The sequence below is a fragment of the Hemicordylus capensis genome, chromosome 6, assembly GCF_027244095.1.
Source record: "Hemicordylus capensis ecotype Gifberg chromosome 6, rHemCap1.1.pri, whole genome shotgun sequence".
NCBI lineage: Eukaryota > Metazoa > Chordata > Lepidosauria > Squamata > Cordylidae > Hemicordylus > Hemicordylus capensis.
Window position 1 is genome coordinate 138,009,088 of NC_069662.1, and position 21,712 is coordinate 138,030,799.

Here is a 21,712-nt window from a genome sequence, read left to right on the forward strand (position 1 = left end):
ATGTTCTGACAGCTTCGATTTGATTTGTGGTCATTTCTGTGTCTTTTGCTGAAGGGCTAAGATAGATTTGAGCCATGTTCTTTTTCTGATGGAGAAGGAGAGTGTCAGGTGAAGAGGTGCTCTGCACTCAAGATGGAATTCACAGTTTCAAGCTGAGGATGCAGGCATTCAGAAGTAAAGAGTATCCTTACGGACGCTGTATATTTAGCCTTAATTTATTTTTTTTTAAGTGAGACTCAGATTGCTATATTTGTGGCTTCCTTATCTAAAACTATCCTTGAAACAGCTGCATGCCCTTCAGCCCTGCACTGCACCATTGATGTTACTTCACAGAAACTAGCTCTGCATAGCAAAAGGTGTATACTTATTGCAATGAGGGGGAATCAGCAATCCTAGAACTGGAGAAAGAATACTGGTTTGAGGTATTCCCCCCCAGTCGTCTCTGAATCAAAACAATATACATGCTCCTTATTTTTCTCATTGATGTGCTTGGGAACTGTAGTCCTTTTTCTTAAACAAGGATTTCTATTAAATTGCTGAAGAAGATAAAGAAGCATTCTCAGCCTTCATTATGCCTGGCTTTTTAAAAATTAACATTTTCTTTATCATTTCTTCTATAATCCAGGGTTCGGCAGACTCCTACACCAGCCGTCCATCTGATTCAGATGTGTCTCTTGAGGAAGATAGAGAGGCAGTGCGAAGAGAGGCAGAACGGCAGGCCCAGACACAGCTGGAAAAGGCAAAGGTAGGATTCTTGGGTTTTGGAAATGGTTTTTAGTAGAATCTGAAGTCTGCTATGTTATCAGTGGCCATCTTTTTCCGGGAATGAAAAATGTAAAGTACAAAGCTAACTACTTATTCTGCTGTGTTCTGACTTCTGTGTTACTTTTACAGACTAAGTAGCTTAGGGACTGTAACTTAAGTTACATTTCACTAATGTGAGAATTTTCTCTCAGAAGTGGACATTACACACAACAACTCCCACCTAGTGGAAAGTTAATCTGCATAATACGTATAGTAATATTTCATAATCCTTATTAGTTTGAACACTGAATCCCAGTTTTTCTCCCCCAACATATTATGAATTACAGTATTTCTAGGTGGTGATTTTGGATTGTGTGGTTCCAAAGGCAGGTGATTTTTAAAAAAATGTTTTCTTCATAACTGTTAGAGAGAAACTGTTGCATCTCCCATCGATACTGTTGTTGTTCCTTTATCCCTTTACTCTTCCTTCTTAGTATAATATTTGTTATATGCCACTTCCTTAGTATACATAAATCCTAGTCTGATTTATCTGTGTTTAATTTCTTTATTTAGAATGTAATACTTTAGGTCTGTATTATTTTAGTCTTCTTCTTACCTAATGCTTTCTTTTACTTTTCTCTCCCTAATATTCTGTGTACTCTTTCCTCTTTTTTTCCATCTTTCTTTTCTCTCTGTGTGTGTGTGTGTGTGTGTGTTTTAAATTTTAAAACCATATATTCTTCCTAATATCAGAAATTGTAGAGTGGCTTACCACAATTCTTAGAAACAACAGGATATATATTAAAACCAGCGTTCACACAGGATGCACTAAAAAGTTATTTGGTAGTAGGACTTCTGCTAAGCAAATATACCTAGGATTGTACTACATGTCTTCCACATTAAAAACCTTTCTTAATAAGGCTTTGCAACTAGTTGTTGTTGTTTTAGCACAACTTTAGCATGTGTTGGTGTATGTTTTGTCTATACTTACCTCTGCTTTTATGCATTGCAAATTTTCAAATTTAGTATATTGCAAGTTGGGCATGGTGAGGCAATATTAATTGACCCCAGGAATGAAATGGCTGAAGCTTATTTGATTTCAAAAAGCTGGTCAAGTCTTTGGCAGGGTTGCCAGACTGAAGTATGCTGAAGCAATGGTAAAATTTCTGTGGAGTTTTGTGAAACACTATTTCTGAAATGAGATTTGTTCATGGTATGATAGTATTGAATATCTGATACATATTTCTGATACAACCAGCTTCTTGAGGGGCTATAGACGGACTTTCCCAAAGACTGCAAGATGAGGCCACTAGCCTTTGAGAGGTGTAATTTTTCAGATGGTCTGGTAAAAGCCTCTGACCTCTCTTTTTAGGTTCCTAAATCTGCCAAATTATCATTGGAAGGAATACTAGTTTGCTGTCAGCTGCCCCTCTCCTGCTTTAATTCTAAATCTTAAGAGATAGAAACTTGCTAAAAATCTTTGCACAGTTACAGTTAGTAATCTTCTCATCAAGACCACCTTGAGATATAATTAAGGACTTTTGGTTTCCAGAAGTTGATAAATATACGTATATTTGACTGTTCTGTTATGAAGGCTGCTTTTGCATGATGCAAGTCAAAAGTCAACATTTTCCTAAGACAATCAGTAAAATTAAATTTTCAAAGGAAAGTGTTTGAATAATAAGAATCTACTGGAAAACAGGAATAGCATTAGAACACTTCCTGCTAAGCTGATATATCTCTTACTGATGAGTAAATCTATGTGAGTGTTGCTATGGGAATTTGGCTTAGCGATGCTGACTTGAATGCATGGACAGCCCTTATGTAATATTTATGACCTCTAGCAATGCTGCTGTAGGAGTTTACAGAGAAACTGACAGCAGACCTTGACGTTTTGAAACTGTATTTCCGTGCATCAAACCGGTGTTCTCAGCTTGGTTAGTTGAGAAATAATCTCCAGATCTGACACTGTCTCTGGCTGTGAGACAACTTGTAAACAGTGGAAGGAGGAGGGCATTGGCAGTGTCAAGCTGCTACAACAATAGTGTTTTAGTACTACATAAAAGTTAATATCTGGAAGTTAATATTTGAACTTTTTTCTCAACAAAAACATTTGTTTATTATTTATCTATCATATTTTTATACCTCCTGATATATACATCACTTAGTGGTGTACAAAATGTAAAACAATATAAAACAGAGTAAAAACAGTTAAAAATTTGCAAAGTACAGTAAAAACAATATCATGAAATAAGAACAAATTAAACAGTTTAAAATTAATTTCAGTTAAAAGCCTGCAAAAACAGGTGCATCTTGAGGGTCTTCCTAAAAGCGAGCAGAGAAGGAGATACGGCTATTTTAACAGGGAGCAGAGAAGGAGATATGCCTATTTTAACAGGGAGCATATTTCAAAAGCCCTGGGGCAGCCACAGAGAAGGCCTGGTCCCGAGTCGCTACTAAATGAGCCGGCGGCAGCTGTAATCAGACCTCTCCAGAAGATTGTAATAGGTGACATAGTGCATGACAAAGAAGGTGCTTTCTTAAATGCCCTGGGTCCAAGCTGTTAAGGGCTTTATAGGTAATAACCAGCATTTTGTATTTCGCCCAGAAACATTGATAGCCAGTGCAATTATTTTAAATTATTGTTATATGGCCCCTTTGGGTTGTCCCAAAGAGCAGTCTTGCTGCCGCGTTCTGTACCAATTGTAGTTTCTGGACTACATACAAGGGCAGCCCCACATAGAGTGCATTACAGTAGTCACGCCTGGAAGTTACCAGCATATGCACCACAGTTTTAAGGTCATTTACCTCCAGAAATGGACGTTAGCTGATATCAGCCAAAGATGATAAATAGCACCCCTGACCAATGCCTCAGCCTGAGAAACCAGAGATAGTTTGGGATCCAGGAGCACTCCTAAGCTATGTACCTCATCTTTCAGGGTGAGTGTAACCGCATCCAGAACAGGCAGATCTAAACCATCTCTCTGGTCCCAACTCCCCCCACAGTCAGTACATCGGTCTTATTTGGGTTCAACTTCAGTTTGTTATCCCTCAACCAGCCCATTACGACCTCCAGGCAGGCATTTAGGGAAGTCGTGCCATTTCCTGATGAGGTTGACAGGGAGAAATAGATCTGGGTGTCATCAGCATATTGATAACACTATGCACCAAATATCCTGATGATCTCTCCCAGTGGTTTCATGTAGATGATAAAAAGCACTGGAGACCGTCTGGAGCCTTGTAGAGCTCCACACTTTAGTTCTTGCTTTTCAGAGCATCAGTCTCCAAGTGACACCATCTGGAATCTACCAGAGAAGTAGGAACGAAGCTAGGGTAAAACAGTGCCACCCTATTCCACCTTGCTCAGGCGATTCAGAAGGATGCCATGGTTGATGGTACTGAAAGCCACCAACAGATCCCAAAAGATCAACAGAGCCACACTCCTTCTGTCGATAGCCGATTGGAGATCATCTATCAGGCCGGCCAAGGCAGTCTCAACCCCATAGCCCACTTGAAAGCCAGTTTGTCTAGATAATCTGTCTAGACAAACACATAATCTGCATCATCCCAAACTGCTTGGAGCTGAGAGGCCACCACTGCTCAGTCCCCTTGCCCAACCATAGAAGATTAAAAAAGGGTCTGTAATTAGCTAACTCTGAGGGATCCAGTGCAGGTTTCATCAAAGAATGTCTAATAATAGCCTCCTTAAGGCTATTTTACCATTTATTGCAATTTTAAAATACTTTCAAGTGAGTATCAGGGGTGAGAGGGGAGAGAAGAAACTATGAAAAAGGCATTCTCATTTTGAAAATCTTCAAACTTACTTTTCATCTCAAGGTTAGTTTAAAAAGGCTTCATGATTGACAGCATCTGTTTTGATATCTATGTAATTGCTAGAGAGATTAGCAGTATGACACATAAACTGAAACTTGGTCTTGAGCACCCAACTAGGGATGGTGCAAAATTTCTTGTTGCTTTTTCCAATGTTTCTTGTTTCTCTCTCCTGGCATTTCCACCCCCACCCCACTTAAATGGACAATAGTCTAGAACTTATAACATGGTATGTTATGTTGCATCACAATCTTTGTTAAGGGCATGCTTTATATATAGGCAAGCAGAACTTCTGCAGTATCTGCAGATGGGAAGGACTTCAACTTCCACCACAGCCTTCCACTGTCCCTGATTATTAATAAAAAGAAAACAGTCTTCTTCTGACAAACCACAAACATTGAATGAACAAAGGAGCACAGCCAGGTCCTGTATCACAAATATTTTAACGTATCTGGGACTAATGCTTGATATTGCCATCAAACTAAATGATGAGGTGCAAATAATGTAAGCAGAAAGCTATGATTAAAATGCTAGATGCATTGCATTCTCATCTTATTTTTTCAGTCTATGGAAGCAGGTAGGGATGTGCAAATTGATTCGGGTACAAATCTATTTGTACCCAAATCTAGCTGATTCGGGTGATTTGGAGGAGGGGGGGTGTAGTTGACACATGGCGGTTGACAGTTGGAACTGTCCAGTGACAGTCAAAATGAACAGAAGAAATGAAGGTGTGTAATGAAACCTCATAGGGATTCATTATGAGGGAAAGTTATTATACACCAAAGAATCCAAACTCTTGAAAAATAGTGACTGCACATTTTGCTCCATAACTCCACTTCTACAAGGGCTAGAGCGTAGGGGTTTTTTTTAAAGAAAAAATGAAAGTTGGGGATCCGTGTTAGGGTTAGGATATGGTGACTTCGAATCACCATTGTTTCCTATGGCGGAAGTGTTCAAAATCAGTAAAAAAATTAAAAAGTTCCTTAAAAGTCAACCAAGTGTCCCACTGCCTTGAAATTTGGGTGGTAGGTGGCACCCATAGGGACATGCTCATCACCCAAATTTGGTGCCCCAGGACCTTGTTAAGTGGTCCAAATTGCTCCAAATTGAATAGAAGCAAATACAAATCAATCTGGGGTGATTGGGTGGGGTAGATTTGGACACAAAACAAATCAGGGGTGATCTGTTTTGGGCACAAATTGAATCAAAAAATTTGATTTGTGCACAACCCTAGAAGGAGGATCCATGTCCTCTTCCTGTAATTTGCAGTTTGCCAGAAACCTGGCATATATTTAAACTATATACAGTGTGGTTTACCTCCTAAAAGTATAATGAAGATATTTCACCCACAAAGTTGTTGCACTCATAAACACGTTAACAGGAAAACCTTAACAGTTTTTATTATGTGTATATTATCTGGTTTTCACTCAGTTAAAATGGAAGACTTTCTTGTCCTCATTTCAGAGTCTTACATTTTAAACCTAAATCTTTCTTTTCTCAATAATTAGTCACACAGCAGGAGAAAAAACACAGCTATTATTTCTTATAATGCATATAATAGTTGACTGAAATATTAGGCCACTGACTTCTGTAATCCTGTTAAATCTTTTAAGTTCAGTAAGTGTCATATGAAGAAACTATTTCTTATGGTTTCTCATATAAAATTGAATACCTGTCAATTATTATACAGGCCTGTCACAATTGTGTCAGTGTATGTTAGGCAATTAATGTACTAATGTTTCACATGTGAAAAACTGATCATTTTATACATAAAGTTTCCTTCATTTTATCACACATTAGGGACAAGTAGAAATAATACAACTTCCCATGAAGTATTCAGAAAATAATTAATAATGACATGTTCCACTTTTGCAGTCCTTGATTTAATTGTCAGTCCTTTTACTTAAAACACTTTATTGTAAAAAGCACAATTGACTTTTTGTATATATTTGGGTTGGCCAAAGTGGGACTTGGGAGTTCACTTGTGGCTTTTCTCCAGCTTTTGAAACAAAGAGAGTAAGTCATAGAATTTTCATGACCTTGCTCCTGTCCAGAGCTTGTCAGGATGTAACTGGAATACTTGGTTCAGAGCCTGGAAAGATGAATTTGGGACTAGGAAGACTCAAGGCCGAAGACAGACTTGAGGGAAGAAGAAGCAAAGAAATGAACACGACCATAATGCTGGGGTCGGGGTGGACTGGATGGAAGGCAGGAACGTTCTTACCTTCCCCCTAGATGATCCTGGAGCTGCTTTTGGCCAACCGGCTCACGCGCCCACACGACCAGTGCTGCTGGGAGCCATGCAGCCATATGGAGCCTGGGGAAATGCAGCCTGGCCCCGATCCCTCAATGCACCACTTGAGGAGCATGGTGCATTAAGATGGATATATGGCTACGAAGAATATGTATATACCGCTTTTCAACAAAATTTCCCAAAGCAGTTTACATAGATATAAGTAAATAAATAAAATGGCTCCCTGTCCCCAAAGGGCTCACAAAGAAACATAAGTTAGACACCAGCAACAGCCACTGGAGGGATGCTGTGCTGGGGATGGATAGGACCGGTTGCAATCCCCCTGCTAAATAAAGAGAGAATTGGAAGATTTCCATGCAAGCCTGGTGCTCTAGGCAGCCCGAGCAGACACACGACCAGGATCTCAGGTGGAACAGCACACTCATGCCCTTTTACCTGGGTAATGGCCTGGGGCAAAAACCTGAGCTACACGGCAAGGCAGCCCTGGGATCAGCCTCCATCCTGGTGCTTCACATGAACAGCACTCATGTGAACAGCCTTAATATGTGTTTTCAGGATTATGGACAGAAAACAAAGCACGGCCAAGCACTTCCAAACATGAGCTGCTGCTCAGCCTGCCAGCAGCCTGCATATAGCCCGAGGAATCACAGGGACGGGCGCATAGAGTGCCCACCGGAGGGAGGAAATCCCCAATGCAATGCATGTGCCACACATTGCACTGAGGGATGCCTGGAGGCCAGAATTTATTGTTCTGGGCCCAGATCCTTCCACCCTGCTCCATGCTTCATGGAGCTGCAAAGAGCAGGGCTGTCCATGTGGGCGCATGGGTGGCATGCCAAAACTGGCCTGCTTGGTCGTCTGGGGGGAGGGTATGTGAAAAGCAGCCTTCTCTTTGTGCCCTCCCTGCAGGGCGATCATGAGAATTGCCCCACTATCTATTGGCCTCAATCCTCATCTGAAATGTGGAGCTCATAATAAAGGGTGATTGTTTCCCCCACCCCACCACCTGCAATAAGAGGTCTCATGTAAAGCCAGCTAGCAGGATCATAGAGACAGCCCTGGCCATCTTCTCCTTCAACCTACAATATGACAATATAACTATTACTTCTTGTAATGTTGTCAGATTTCAACAGCAGAGACAAATGTAAAGTGCTGAATTTGGGGGAAAATAATAGTAATCTAGGTGTTTTGGTGTAGCACAGTTTGATCATGAGCCAGCTATGTGATACAGCTGCTAAAAAGCTAGGGCATTATTGGACTGCGTTAGAGGCATTGTGTCCAGATCATGAGAAGTAATTTTTCCACTCCTTTGTGCACTGGTCAGACCTCACTTGTCCAGTTCTGAGCTACACGCATATAGGAAGGTCATCAATAAATTGGATGGAGCAGGTTCCGAGGAGGGTAACAAAGATGAGGGATCTGGATATCAAGTCCTATGAGGAACTGTTGCAGAATCTGGTTGTGTTTAGCCTGGAGAAGAGAATATGAAGGGGAGATATTGTAACCATCTTCAAACGTCTGAAGGGCTGTCGTATAGAAGATAGTGTGGACTTGTTCTGTGTTTCTCTTATAAGCTGAACTAGAACCAGGGGCGTAACAAGGCTGGAGTGGGCCCAGAGACGAAATTTCAAAATGGGCCCCTCGCTGATACACACACACTTCACAATATATAGTGCACTCACACTCACATCCCCATTATGCCAGCTTCTCTAGAAAACTCCACTCCCTCACTTTAACCCCGTCCCTCCACCCTCGCCATGGGGAAGAGCGCTCCCGGCTCAGAGTTGCTTCTGCAGACAAGGACTTTGCTGCATGCATGCAGCCTTTGCTCCAAACTTGGGGTTTGCTTTTCCATGGCACCGAAGCTCTGCGGGTGTTGGGGAGTCATGTGACTTGCCTCTGGGGGGCCCCTCGAGGCGTGGGGGCCCCCAGGCAGCCGCCTCCCCTTGCCTAATGGTAGTTACGCCCCTGACTAGAACCATTGGGCTGAAATTAAACATAAGCAGATTTAGGTTAGGCATTAGGAAGAATTTCCTGTCTGTTAAAGATGTTTGACAATGGAACAGTCTGCTTCACGCAGTGGTGGGCTTTCCTTCACTGAAGGTTTTCAAATAGAGACTCAACAGCCATCTGTCAGGGACGCTGTTGCAGTTTTCTGCACTGAGTAGAGGGTTGGGCTAATGTGTCTTTCAGCTCTATCTGTGAAAAGGAAGCAGAGATTTGAACTGTTGGGTGTACAGGTTGAAGTTCTCTGAAATCACAGCCCTTGTTTGGAATGAGGAAGGAGCATCTGGCAAAGTGAAAACTGGATGTTGTACACACAAATAAGAGCTGGGAAAGGTAAAAGTGGCACAGCTTAGGGGCTTATTAGACAAGCAACAGCAGTGATGGCAACTGTGGGAAGACAGTTGAAGATGGAGAAGCAAGCATGTTGGCCCAAGACTTCAACACACCTGCAGCAGGAACCAAATGCTGCCTCCTCTCTCCTGTGGACCTCTTTTTTGTTTTGTCTTCTGCAGCTAGATCAGCCACAGTTGCTTCCTTAGGTGCATAAACAACGTCCACATCTACCATCTCCTCTGCAAGTGGAAATGAAAAGAAGGAAGCTGACGAGGAAATTATGGAAATACCATAGAAGGTGCTCTACGGCATGACTTTTGTATTTTATGGAAAGAGCAGTAGAGTGCTCTGTAGAGCATCTCCTGCACTTTACTGTCCTTTCATAAGTTCCTCTTCTTCTTCCTTCTTTTCCTTTACTCCTACATCCTTTCTTTAGCCCGGCAGCAGCATGGAAGGAATGTAGCAAGGAGCACACTGGGCGAGGAAGAGGAGGATGAAGAGGAGGATTGAAAGCAGTGACTGAGAAGGATTGTCTCAGAAGGGCTCTTTGCTGAGTGGTGGCTGTTCTACTGCTCAGGTCAGAGCTTCCCTGATGGGAGACAAGTGAGATAGCAGGGTGCTGTTTCCCCCAAAATCTTCTGCTCTTGGAGTCCACCTTGCCCTTGACAAGCAGGAGTGGTCACTGCTATTACTGTTTCACCAAATGATAAAAACTGGGTTAAGCTTTCAAATAATTTTGCCGTATGGGTATATTTGTATTTGTTTTGTTGAGCTTTGAGGGTGTAAATTGATGTGTGGAAGGGTGATCAAACAACTGTGCAGCGCAATACTAGTCAGAAGTAAATCCCTCTGAGTTCAGTGGCACTCTCTAGCAAGTGGCTGGCATGATCCACAGTCCTCTGACAACAGAAGGAGGGCTGCAGATCTGCAGAATCCCTGCACTGAAGGCCTTTCTCTGCAGCAGACTGGGCATGGAGGAGTAGCGGGAGCTATTTTCACATATACCCCCACCCACTTCAAAATCTCTTTACAATTGTATAACTCTGTTCTTAAGGGCGGTGCAGTCCTTAAGAACAGATGTGTACAGTTATAAAGGCTTTTGGAGGGAGGGGAGATATACGAAAATCACTCTCCCCTCCATGCTCGGTCTGCTGTGGAAAGAAGCCTTCAGCACTGAGATACTGAAGGCTTATTGTGGACCGGCAACCCACCTTCCATCTCCCAAGGGCTGTGGATCACATCAGCCAGTGTGTTTTAGGATTGCAGCCTGTGGCTCAAATTTTTCAGAACAAGGTTGTTTTATTTTGAGTAGCCTTTGAGAATGTAATTTGCTTTTATCGTATTCCTTTGATTTCTTTTCAGTAAGACATTCAGAATTCTTAAACTTTGCCGTGTTTGAGCCTTCCTTTTGATGAGGGAAACACTGTCCAGAGGGGAAACTGTGATTGGCACGAGACCTAAATCCACACCAGTGCTGATTTAGGCCACAGTGCTCTGGGGCTCAGGAAGTCCATGGCCTTTTTCATTTTTTATTATTCCTGTTGAAGACTACTAGTACTTGTCGCCTATAGGTATTTGAAAAATGTTCCACTGACCAGTGTCAAGACTATAATAGAACAGAGCATCCTGGGTCATTTGGCATCATGTGTGCATAAAAGAATATTTTCAACCATAATTAATTCTACATATAACAATGGACGAAGAAACAGCAGTTTGCTGTTTGCTTATTTCACATGCATATCAGAACTAGGATGGCCAGATGCAAAATAACTCACAGTTCCTTTACCTTTAACAGCTGCGTAAAAGAGCAAATGCAGCAAACCATCCCATGTGACAAGCTGCACCCTCTGAAAATCCTTCTTTATGTAACTGATGTAGATTTAGGAGCCTTGCCTTCCGTTGCATCTAGTTACACTTTGGAAGTATTTTAATTTTTTTTTAAATTGATTCCAAGTCAGCTCACAATATATTGTTATTCAGCACAGTGGCTGCCTAAAAATAAGCTGTAAGTACTCTCCAGCTTGACAGCATACATGACAGATACCTAACAAATTTTATTTATTTATTTATTTATTTATATATATTTTATATCCTGCTCTTCCTCCAAGGAGCCAGAGCGGTGTACTACATACTTAGGTTTCTCCTTACAACAATCCTGTGAAGTAGGTCTGGCTGAGAGAGAAGTGACTGGCCCAGCAAGTATCATGGCTGAATGGGGATTTGAACTTGGGTCTCCCCAGTCCTAGTCCAGCACTCTAACCACTACACCACACTGGCTCAAATCAAACCCCTCCTCCCGGCACCACTGTCTCATGTATGCATTGAGACTGCTCAGCTCTGCCTGTCTTGCTGGCCCTGCATGTGGAACAGGTAGCATTTCTGAGGATGCTACCTTGGGGGTCCTGCCCCCCCCCCCAAGTAAATAGTTCATACCCACTATGCTACCTAGCAGCCTAGATCTGGCTTCCAGGACGATCTGACGGCATTTCCCAACATTGTTGGTGCCGATGTGCACCATGACAGCTGACTCCTCCCCAGCAGTGTCTTATCTTCCTTGTTGGACTCAAAGAGGGGTGGGAGAAGGGAAAGTCCTCGTTGCCCCAGTTCTGGTCCACCTTCAGAATTATCCAAGGTCTGGCTTCAGAGTTCCTTTGCCACAGCGACTTCCTCAGTCTGGCACCTGTTGTCTTCACAGGCTGTCCCAGACCTCTGCCACTTTTTAGGGCTACTCTCAGCCTGGGGTTCCATTCACCTCAGCAGCCCTCAGTGGTCTTGCCCCTCATCATGGGCCAGCCCATTCTTATATAGCCACGAAGTCTCGCAGCTACTCTCGCGAAATCCGGTGTCTCCTCCAGAAGTCTTGTGAGAATTCGGCTCAGGATCTCGCGAGGTGTAAATTGTGTCTCGTGAGATCTTGCTTTCATCGGGCAACACTAGGTCACCCAACCAAGGGGGCCAACAGAGCCTGTTGGGCTCAGGTTGGAGGCTGCAAGACACAGCCGGGATTGTGGTGGACGGCTTGGGTATTGTGGGGCCTCTGCCAAGCCCGCTGAAGGGGCAAGGTAGGGAGCAGATGCAGCGAGACCCCGACACACCTATCTAGACGCATGTGATGTCTGCAACCTTCATACCAGGCAGAGAAGTCACCATGCAGTCTGCAGGCAGATCACAGATCCATCTCTCTATGCCCTAATGATAGATTTGCCCGCTACTAGGAGGCCGCCAGCCCCAGAGGAGTATCCCCTGTGTGAGAGGTAGGGGTGTGCATGAACCAGTACGGAGGCCATTCTAGAAGCCTCCGAACCCGGTCGAAGGTGGTGCCGGCTCAAAGGTTTGATGCCGGGGGGGGGGGTGTGCCTCTTTAAGGGTGGGGGAGGGTGCACTTACTCCTCTGCCACTTTCCCCCCACGGATGCTCCATTTTTTGCAAAACCCATGGGGCGGCAACGTACCTCCCTGCTGCCCCTTCCCCTGTTCTTGGCTGGAAGTACCGGGCGTGTGTGCGCCCATTGCGTGCGTGCGCCTGTCTGCCATGCACACGTGCGCCCAGTACTTCCGGCCAAGAACGGGGGAAGGGCCGGCAGGGAGGTACACTGCTGCCCTATGGGCTTTGCAAAAAATGGAGTGCCAGTAGGGGAAAAGCGGTGGGAGGGGTAATTGCAGCCTTCCCCACCACCATCGAACCACACCTCCACGGTTCCATGCACATCACTAGTGAGAGGATATGGTCTCATCCCCTTCACAGAAGGGGTCCATCCTAAGGGAGCATTTCTCTCTTCCTCAGAATGATATCCTCCTTCCCCATGCTTATCATTCTCCCTGACAGCAGAGGAGCTATCAGCCTGGGAATGGGATGCCTCAACCACGTCCCCTGAGGTCTCATGTAAGTACCTCTCTGAGCTTCTCCAGGTTAGGCACCTTGGTTTCAAGGAAATGTACTTGTCCCCTGAGACCCAGGAGCTCCTTACACCGAGCACACACCCATGACTTCTGCCCATCAAGCAAATGGTCATACATGCAACATTCCATGCAATGCATTGGGATGCGCCTCCTCCCCTTCTGGCTTTCTATCTTCATGACTGGTTTTGTTGGCTGTTTAGATTATTGGAGATTGTTTATTTAAAAGTGAGGTCTTAGCTGAAGTTGACAGCTATTCAACAGTTCCAACTTTATTTCATGAGAATATGAAAGAGGGAGTAGTACTTACCTTATTTTCCGGTTGGTCTCCTTGTGATCAAGGGGGCTCTTTCACTTCCAAGCACACTTCCCCGCTAAACTCCACACAAAATTCCTATGACCTTGTTTGCTAATTCCTGTTCACCAAGTTCTGTTCACTCCTCTCTCTGGCCATTGCTTCTTACGTAGAGAGGAGGTTTCAAAGTGAGGCAAACAAGCTCAACAGGAATGTGGCCCCTCCCACCAGGTGTGCTCCCCTCAGCCCTAGCTGGCAGTTTCCACTGTCTCCAGGCAAGAAAGAAACTAAAAAAATCAAAGCTACACAATCCCCAAACCAGCCCTGGCAAAAAGCAAACACAGACACCCACACACTGGGACTTCTTCCCTAAAGAGATACCAGCCCCTCAAAATCTCCCCTTCCTCCTGTTTGTTTGAAGAAGGAAAGAATGTTGTAGTTGTAGTTGTTGTTGCTGCTGCTGCTGCTGTTGTTAAAAAAGCTTGCTACCTTCTCAGGTGGCTTCTCCTCTTCCCAGAGTAGGCTTCAAATTCTCTTCAGGTAACCCCAGATACCAACCTGGCTGCTACATACTGTACCAACTGCAGTTTCCAGACTATGTACAAATGTGATGGTAATCATACAACTTCCATTATTTAAGAACTAATAATGTCAATACAATCATATAATGTAGTAGGGATGTGCATGACAGGGATTTAGCACGGAATGGAACACTAAACCCTCGAACGTTCCATCGGAAGAACTGGTTGAGTTCAAAATGTTTCAAGCTCAGAATAGGCCCTTCGTTTGAAGGGTGTTCTGTTCCGAGCTCGGAACACTCAAAACAGCACTTTCCCAGTCAGAACATTCCGAGTGTGGAACATTCTGCACATTCCTATAGTGTAGACTGTCAACCTATTTAAGCCAGTGCATCCATTTGTTCTATGATAGTAGTCATGCATAGTGATAATCATCTCTAGAGTACCATTGACACTTTGGGCTTGAATAAAATCCATCAAGAGCCATCTCCTTAGTGTCCCAGGCCCTGGTGTAGTGCGTGGTGCCTGGGCCTATAGGAAGGCCTTCTCTGTGGCCGCCCGTCTTCTTTGGAACACCCTTCCCCCCGATCCATTCAGCCCTCTTCTTAGTGGCTTTTAAGGCCCTTCTTAAGACCTACCTTTTCCCGATGCTTTTGCCCTTTCATTTTTTTTAAATTATTGCTATTGTTATTTTTAGTCTTTGGAGGAGGCAGTATACAAGAAATTTTAAATAAATAAATCTTAATGGATTTGCAAAAAAAAAAATGTATGGGTGCAATTTAAACCCTAGTGTTGACCTGAATTACAGGTTTGTTTATAATAAATTGGAAAAGAACAATCCTATAATAGTAGTGAAAGAGGAGGCCTACACAGACTGACAGTATCTTTCATAGTACATTTTGTATTAAATTGCTTACTGTTACTATATGAGAGAGAGAGAGAGAGAGAGAGAGAGAGAGAGAGAGAGAGAGAGAGAGAGAAAATGAACTTCGGCCTTGCAACTTTTTTTGTAGAACCCTTGAGTTTCTACCTGTCTATCTATCAGATTTGTAGACTGCCCCAAACTTCCATCTCTGGGCAGTTTACAACATAAAACAAACAAAGCGGGGCGGGGGGGATGAAAACCTTAAAACAATTTAAAACCACAGTCAAGTTTAAAACATTGGGTGAAAAAAATAAGTCTTTAAAGACTTTTTTGAAGTTGTCAAAGATGGGGAGACTCTTATTTCAGTAAGGAGCACATTCCAGTGGGGATGTGCATGAAACATTTCAGTGCCTGTTCCCAAACAGGAAGCCCCCGCACAGCTTTTCTTGTAAGAATGGACAGTGGGGCTTTTTGTCATGGAGAGTGCCGCGCTGGGGTGGCAGGGGGTTGCAAAGGACCAATGGAGGGGCAGATAAGACCTGCCTCCCTCCGTTTAAAGTGCCCATTCGCCACCGCCTTGGATGTGCACAAAACACTTTGTGCACATCCCTACCTTCCAGAGCAACAGGGGCAGCCACAGAGAAGGAGCCTCCCTGTGTAGCCTTCAGACAAGCTGGTGGCAACTACAGACAAACTTCTCTGGATGATCTCAATGGACGGTGGGACTCATGGCAGAAAATACATTCTCTTAAATACCCAGGGCCTAAGCTGTTTAGCAGCGCACACACGCGCACACACACACCCAGTTCTAGCAGATTTTTCTATGAAAATAGGTTTATCTAATTGTTTGTAGGTGTTCATAACTTTTATTTTGCTGGTAGAATAAAACTTTGAGTAGCTTAATTCAACATTACTTTGGCATTTTCAAGGTATCTTAAGTACCTTTTTAATAAGCAGCACAATATGAACAAATGAACTTAGACTGAGCCACATCCTTGCTCAGTCTAGCTCAGTATTGTCTATAAAGACTAGCTGTAGCTCTTTAAGTTTCAGATTGGTCTTTTCAACGGCTAGCTGGAGATACTAGGGATTGGACCTTGGACCATATGCATGCAAAGCATGTGTTTTACCACTAAGCTATGGCTCCTCCTCATATGGGAAAATGCCAGGGTAACATTTAGTTACTTTACAAACAAAATAAATGATACAACATGCCTACCAACAAATAGGGATGTGCAAACGGGTTCAAATTCGAACCCATTCGACATCTAACATGGCTGGTGCAGTGGTTCGATATCAAACCACCCCCGAACCGGCCGCTGTTCGGCATGACTGCGGACCGAACAACTCCCGGTTTGGGTTCAGGGGTTCGTTTTTTAAAAAAAATTAAAACTTTTTAAAAAAGTAATAAAACTCACCACCTCCCACTCTGGATGATTCTCTGTGGCTTCAGGGAAGTCTCCAGAGGTTCCCCCTCCCTCTGCAAGCCTCCATAACAAATAGCCCAGTTTGGGTGGTTTTCGGCCTGTTCTGGACCTCACCTCTGTGGCAGCAGCTATTTTGGAGGCCACCGCACATGCCCAATGGACCTCTGCATGGCCTGGACCCAGGCTGAAAACTGCCCGAACTGGGCTATTTGTTATTAAATGGAGGCCAGTGGGAGAGGGGGAACCTCTGGAGACCACCACCCCTGCGACCGCAGAGAAGCCCATGGAGGGGGAGGCAGTGAATTCTATTACTTTTTAAAAAGTTTTTTTTAAAAAAAAATAACATGAAACCCCGAACCAAACTGGAGCATGTTCAGGGGTGCACAAAAACAAACATGTCTGGTTCAAGTCCAATTCAGACTCGAACTGAACCAGGCAACCTGGTTTTGTGCAACCAACAAAGTTTAACTTTGTAAACAAATGGAAAAAAACCTGACATACCACGAAACAAAAATGGCTTCTTATCTGCCTTTCTTAAACATTAATCTTATTTTAGGTCATTTCCATTTGTTTCTCAATTCAAACATTAAGCAAATTTTCAGGGGGGAAATCTGAGTTAATTTTCTTTTTTTAACCAAAACATATTTGTGGTCTTAAATGTAAAGGTAACGTTTGTCATCAAGTCAATTTTGACTCCTGGCGCCCACAGAGCCCTGTGGTTTTCTTTGGTAGAATTCAGGAGGGGTTTACCATTGCCTCCTCCTGCACAGTGTGAGATGATGCCTTTCAGCATCTTCCTATATCGCTGCTGCCCAATATAGTACCAGCGAGGATTCGAACTGGCAACCTTCTGCTTGTTAGTCAAGCATTTCCCCGCTGCACCACTTAAGGTGGCTGTGGTCTTACTTATATTAATTTTGATTTGCAATGAATCTGAGCATGGGCTGGAACCCATTTAGGAACTATTCCATGGTGGTGATGGTGGCAAATAAAGTTTACTTTTCTGCTCTACATTGTGTCCATGTAGAGTAGGCCAGCAGAGCTGTTTCAAGTGTCTAGAGTTTTGTTGCATATTGCCCCAAGAGTCTAGGGATGATGAATCAATGATCCACTGTGAACAACTTGATTGACATTTTGTTGATAGTCATATTGTGTATATACATGCCAACTTGGACTCCAGGTGTTGTGCAGTGTCCTGTGACTTGCCAGACATATTCTTGTCCTGTTGTTTTGGAAAGCTTTCTGTGTATGTGGGGGGCGGGGCTGATTATGTGGACAAAATCCTTGCTATCATGTGGGCAGCATCATGAGCACTTGATTGTGAGCCAGCATGGTGTAGTGGTCAAAGTGCTGGACTAGGACCAGGAAGACCTGAGTTCAAATCCCCATTCAGCCATGATACTAGCTGGGTGACTCTGGGCCAGTCACATCTCTCTCAGCCTAACCTACTTCACAGGGTTGTTGTGAGGAGAAACTTAAGTATGTAGTACACCACTCTGGGCCCCTTGGGAAGAGGGGGATATAAATGTAATAAATAAATAAATAATAATAAATAATCATTGCCCTTCCAGGCAAAGTGTGGACAGCTCGGTGATTGGAGGTTATTGTCAATCTTTCATTAAAGGAGGACAAGTTTACAAAAGGGTTGTGGTTAGACATCTATTGAAAAAGCCCTGTTTTGGTCCCCCCAATCTTCACAACTGCTGGCTGGTTTCTAATCCCCCCTTTTTGGATGAGGTTATAGCATAATGGTGATCCAGCTGCAGATTGTCTTGGATGACACACATTTTCTGGATGATCCATTTCAATCTGGTTTTTGACCTGTTTATGAGACTGATGCCTTCTTGGTGGATAATCTACTCTAAGAGCTAAATAGTGTGTCCCTGTTGGTTTTGCTGGACCTCTCAGTGACCTTCGAAACCATCAGCCATGATATCCTTCTCGTCCATTTGTTCCCAACCTGTTGGGACTGGGTGGGTCATTTTGAGATAGGTTCCAGTCTTTGGGGGACCAGGGCCAACAGGTGTTATTGGAGGATTAATGTTCGATCCCATGGGTTCCCACAGATATCAATCTTGTTCCCCTTGAAACCACTGGCAGAGATGGTCCAGATATTTGGGCTGTATTATCACCTATATGCAGATGACACCATGCTCTATCTCACTGTGTCATCTGATTCCATTCACACAGCCTGCCAGGTAGGTGGGTGGAAGGCTTCCCAAACCTTGCATTCCCCGCAGATGATTGTAGTTTTGTTGGTAGGTGTGGGCAGCATGCTCCCAAATGACCAGCCCTGCTCTGTGCAGCATGGAGCAGGGCGGATTGATCTGAGGCCAGGATTCATTGTCCTGGCCTCCATGAATCCCACAATTCACAGCACAACACACTCGATGCATTGGGGGATTCTCCCAAAAGATGGGCGCTCTAGGTGCCAATCTCTATGTGCAGTTGAGCTGGAAACAATGAACTCCTTATGGGGCTGCTCTTGAAAGGTTTTTGGAAACTATGGATGATTCAGAATGTGGCAGCCAGACTGATATCTGGAGCCATCCACAGTGTGCATATTACCCCTGTTTTTAAGACAGTCCTAGTTGCGAATCTATTTCCAGATACAATTCAAGGTGCTGGTTATTACTTTTAAAGCCCTAAAAGACTTGGAGCTCAGGCTTTTTAAGGACTTCATGGTCCCAGCTGAATCTATCCACCTGACTAGGTCAGCTGAAAGGGCCCATGCCCCACATTAGGGATGTGCATAGAACAGCGGCTGGGTGGTCCGATGCCAGTGGGGGTGCTGCTTTAAGGGTGGGGGAGGGTGCTCTTACCCCTCCCACTGCTTTTTCTCTGCTGGCACTCGTTACCAGTAAAAACCTTCGGGGCAGCAGTGTACCTCCCTGCCACCCCTTCCCCCTCCTTGTCTGGAAGTGGCCGGAATTCCCTGGTGTGCATGCACACATCACATGCGCACATGACATGCATGCACGCCTGTGCACACGGCATGCACACGTGAACCCGGGACTTCTGGCCAAGGAGGGGGAAGGTGCTGCATGGTGGTACGCTGCTGCCGCACAGGTTTTTACCGGTAACAAGCACTGGTGGGGAGAAAGCGGCAGGAGGGGTAAGTGCACCCTCTCCCACCTTAAAGTGGCACCCCTGCCGGCGTCAAACTTCGAACCAGCCCCATGTTCACACTTGTTCAGAGGCTTGTAAAAGGGCCTCCGAACAGGTTGCCTACCCCACGTCGGCACCTGCTGAAGCTCATTTGTTTGTCAAACAGAACAGGACCTGCTCATTGATTACCTCCCAACTGTGGAACTTGCAGTTGGACAAGATCCACATGGCTCCCTCACTGACAAACTTTTGTAGTAGACTGACGACAGACCTTTGGCCAATGAGTAGTTATTCTCTGATTCTCTTTTAGTGGATTGTAGCTGCGTGTGTTGATTTTTAGAGTGGGTTTTTTAAAAAGAAAACGTTATTATCCTTTGTCTTTTGTTTTAAATGTGTTGTTCACAGCCTGGGGGACCCAGGACAAAGGGTGGCATACAAATGTAAATCCTGTAATAAATATTCTGTTCCTTTCTTCCTTGGCTGCATGTTAAAAGAATGGTTAGCCGTGACTATGCTATACTAAAATTAAGCAATACATTGAGGCGAGTCTCATGATCGATGAGACTCGCCAGAAGGGGTTCTGCAGGGAGAGTGGGCTTGGCCCGCTCTCCCCGCAGACGATCCAGGCTGCAGCCCTGGGCAGCCGGATCAGCCACCCACACGGCTGCCAACTCTCTCACGGAGCCAGCGGGAGCTGCAGGGATTAGGGGCCACACAACCCCTGGAAGTTCCAGGATGCCCCGCAAGAGCGCGCGGGGCATCCTGGAGAAACCTCCAGGGCTGGGAGGCTTGTTTCAGCCTCCCGGCGGGGGTCTTCTCATGTGTTGCCATGCCGTGGAGCCGTGCCACAGCAACACAATAGAAAAGACGGGGTTAGCGGAGCACTTGCTCCGCTAACCTCATCTATGGGGAGGGCTAGTTAAGTGGGTTAGCAATAGCAATAGCACTTACATTTATATACCGCTCTATAGCCGGAGCTCTCTAAGCGGTTTACAATGATTTAGCATATTGCCCCCAACATTCTGGGTACTCATTTTACCGACCTCGGAAGGATGGAAGGCTGAGTCAACCTTGAGCCCCTGGTCAGGATCGAACTTGTAACCTTCTGGTTACAGGGTGGCAGTTTTACCACTGCGCCACCAGGGGCTTTACCACTGCGCCACCAGCAGGTAACCAGGGGTTACCCACTTTAGGACACTGGGCTCGCCTGGTTCTCATGCTCACCAAAAAGTGGGCTAGGTTCCCTTAGCTCGCTTTTTGGCGATCGTGAGAATCGCCTCATTATGTTTTTGCAAGATGGCAAAAACAGATATTTTATTCCCTTCGCATTTCTCTCATTCCATTTGCTCCAGCCCCTTCTCATGCTTTTATCTACTGAAAGTACTGCTGAAGGGAAGGCAGAAGAAAGCAAGCCCAGGCAAAGCAACTCATACCATCATTTTTCTTCACTGGCCTGGGAGGTGGAACAGTCCTTCCCCCACCTACTTCCCACAGGCTGCTTAAAATCTGTTTTCCCTGAGGGTGTGGAGGAGACAGAAGAGATCTCAATCCAGGGAGCTCATACCATCGACCCCTGAAGGTACAGCCAGTGGCCTGAGACAACTGTTCTTTTTCAACTTTTTGTAGACTTCGTATTTTAAAATTATAATCCACCTTGCATGTTTTGGCAGAAAGTTGGTATAAATCATATTTTGTGGCATTATATTTTATGGCATTATGACCAACATGGCTGATTAAGGAGAGCCTGTGTCACTTTTGAGGCCAGTTATTGTTGCTTTTACCAGGTTTAATTTGCTCTATGAAGTAATGGTTGTTTTTGAATTTTAGTTATATCTGTCTCAGAGCTTTCAATACCAAAACAATATAGAAAGTAACATGATAGTTTAAAAAACTGATGTAGAATGGCTTTAAAATTAACATCTTACAATTAGCAGTGGAAGATACCAAGCCTGTTGGGATAGCATTGCTTATGTTAGCACATGCATAATTGTCTGAAATGATACTCAGAATAGCAAATTAGCAAGCAATCATACAAAGTATTTTAATGGCTCCATTATTGTAAATCATGAATTGGCACTTTAAAAGAAAGATCAGGTGACATTTTAGAAGCTTTTAACATGAATATAATTGGACCTCTTACGACCTGACTACCAAATCTATCCACAGTATATTTGTGAGAGATTATAAATTAACAGTCATATTTCTAAACTCAAGGATTAGTCATTCACCAAGCTGCCACTGTGAAAACTCTACAGAATGGCAATAATTGCTCTAACCTATTATTATTGTGTTTAATCATAAGAGTTTCCACTCTTTTGGGGGGAGGGAGGGAAGTGCTATTATACATTAAACACTAGCTGATTTATCAAAACATGGGTATGCAGCATCATATATTACTGTTCCTGATGTTTTCCTGAGCTATTTGTCCTATTGT

The 21,712-nt window shown here is 44.1% G+C and overlaps 1 protein-coding gene across 10 annotated transcripts in view; it reads left to right on the top strand.

Moving 5' to 3' along the window:
- The window catches only part of CACNB2 (calcium voltage-gated channel auxiliary subunit beta 2), a 303,174-nt gene that overhangs the window by 213,696 nt on the left and 67,766 nt on the right, over positions 1 to 21,712 (top strand). For 9 of the 10 annotated variants that reach the window (XM_053259773.1, XM_053259772.1, XM_053259771.1 and 6 more), the window contains one exon: positions 626 to 745. In XM_053259773.1, the coding sequence (XP_053115748.1) occupies positions 626 to 745 (120 nt within the window). Of the gene's footprint in view, positions 1 to 403; positions 423 to 625; positions 746 to 21,712 lie in introns of those variants that run through there. The other variant, XM_053259781.1, reaches the window with a different exon arrangement.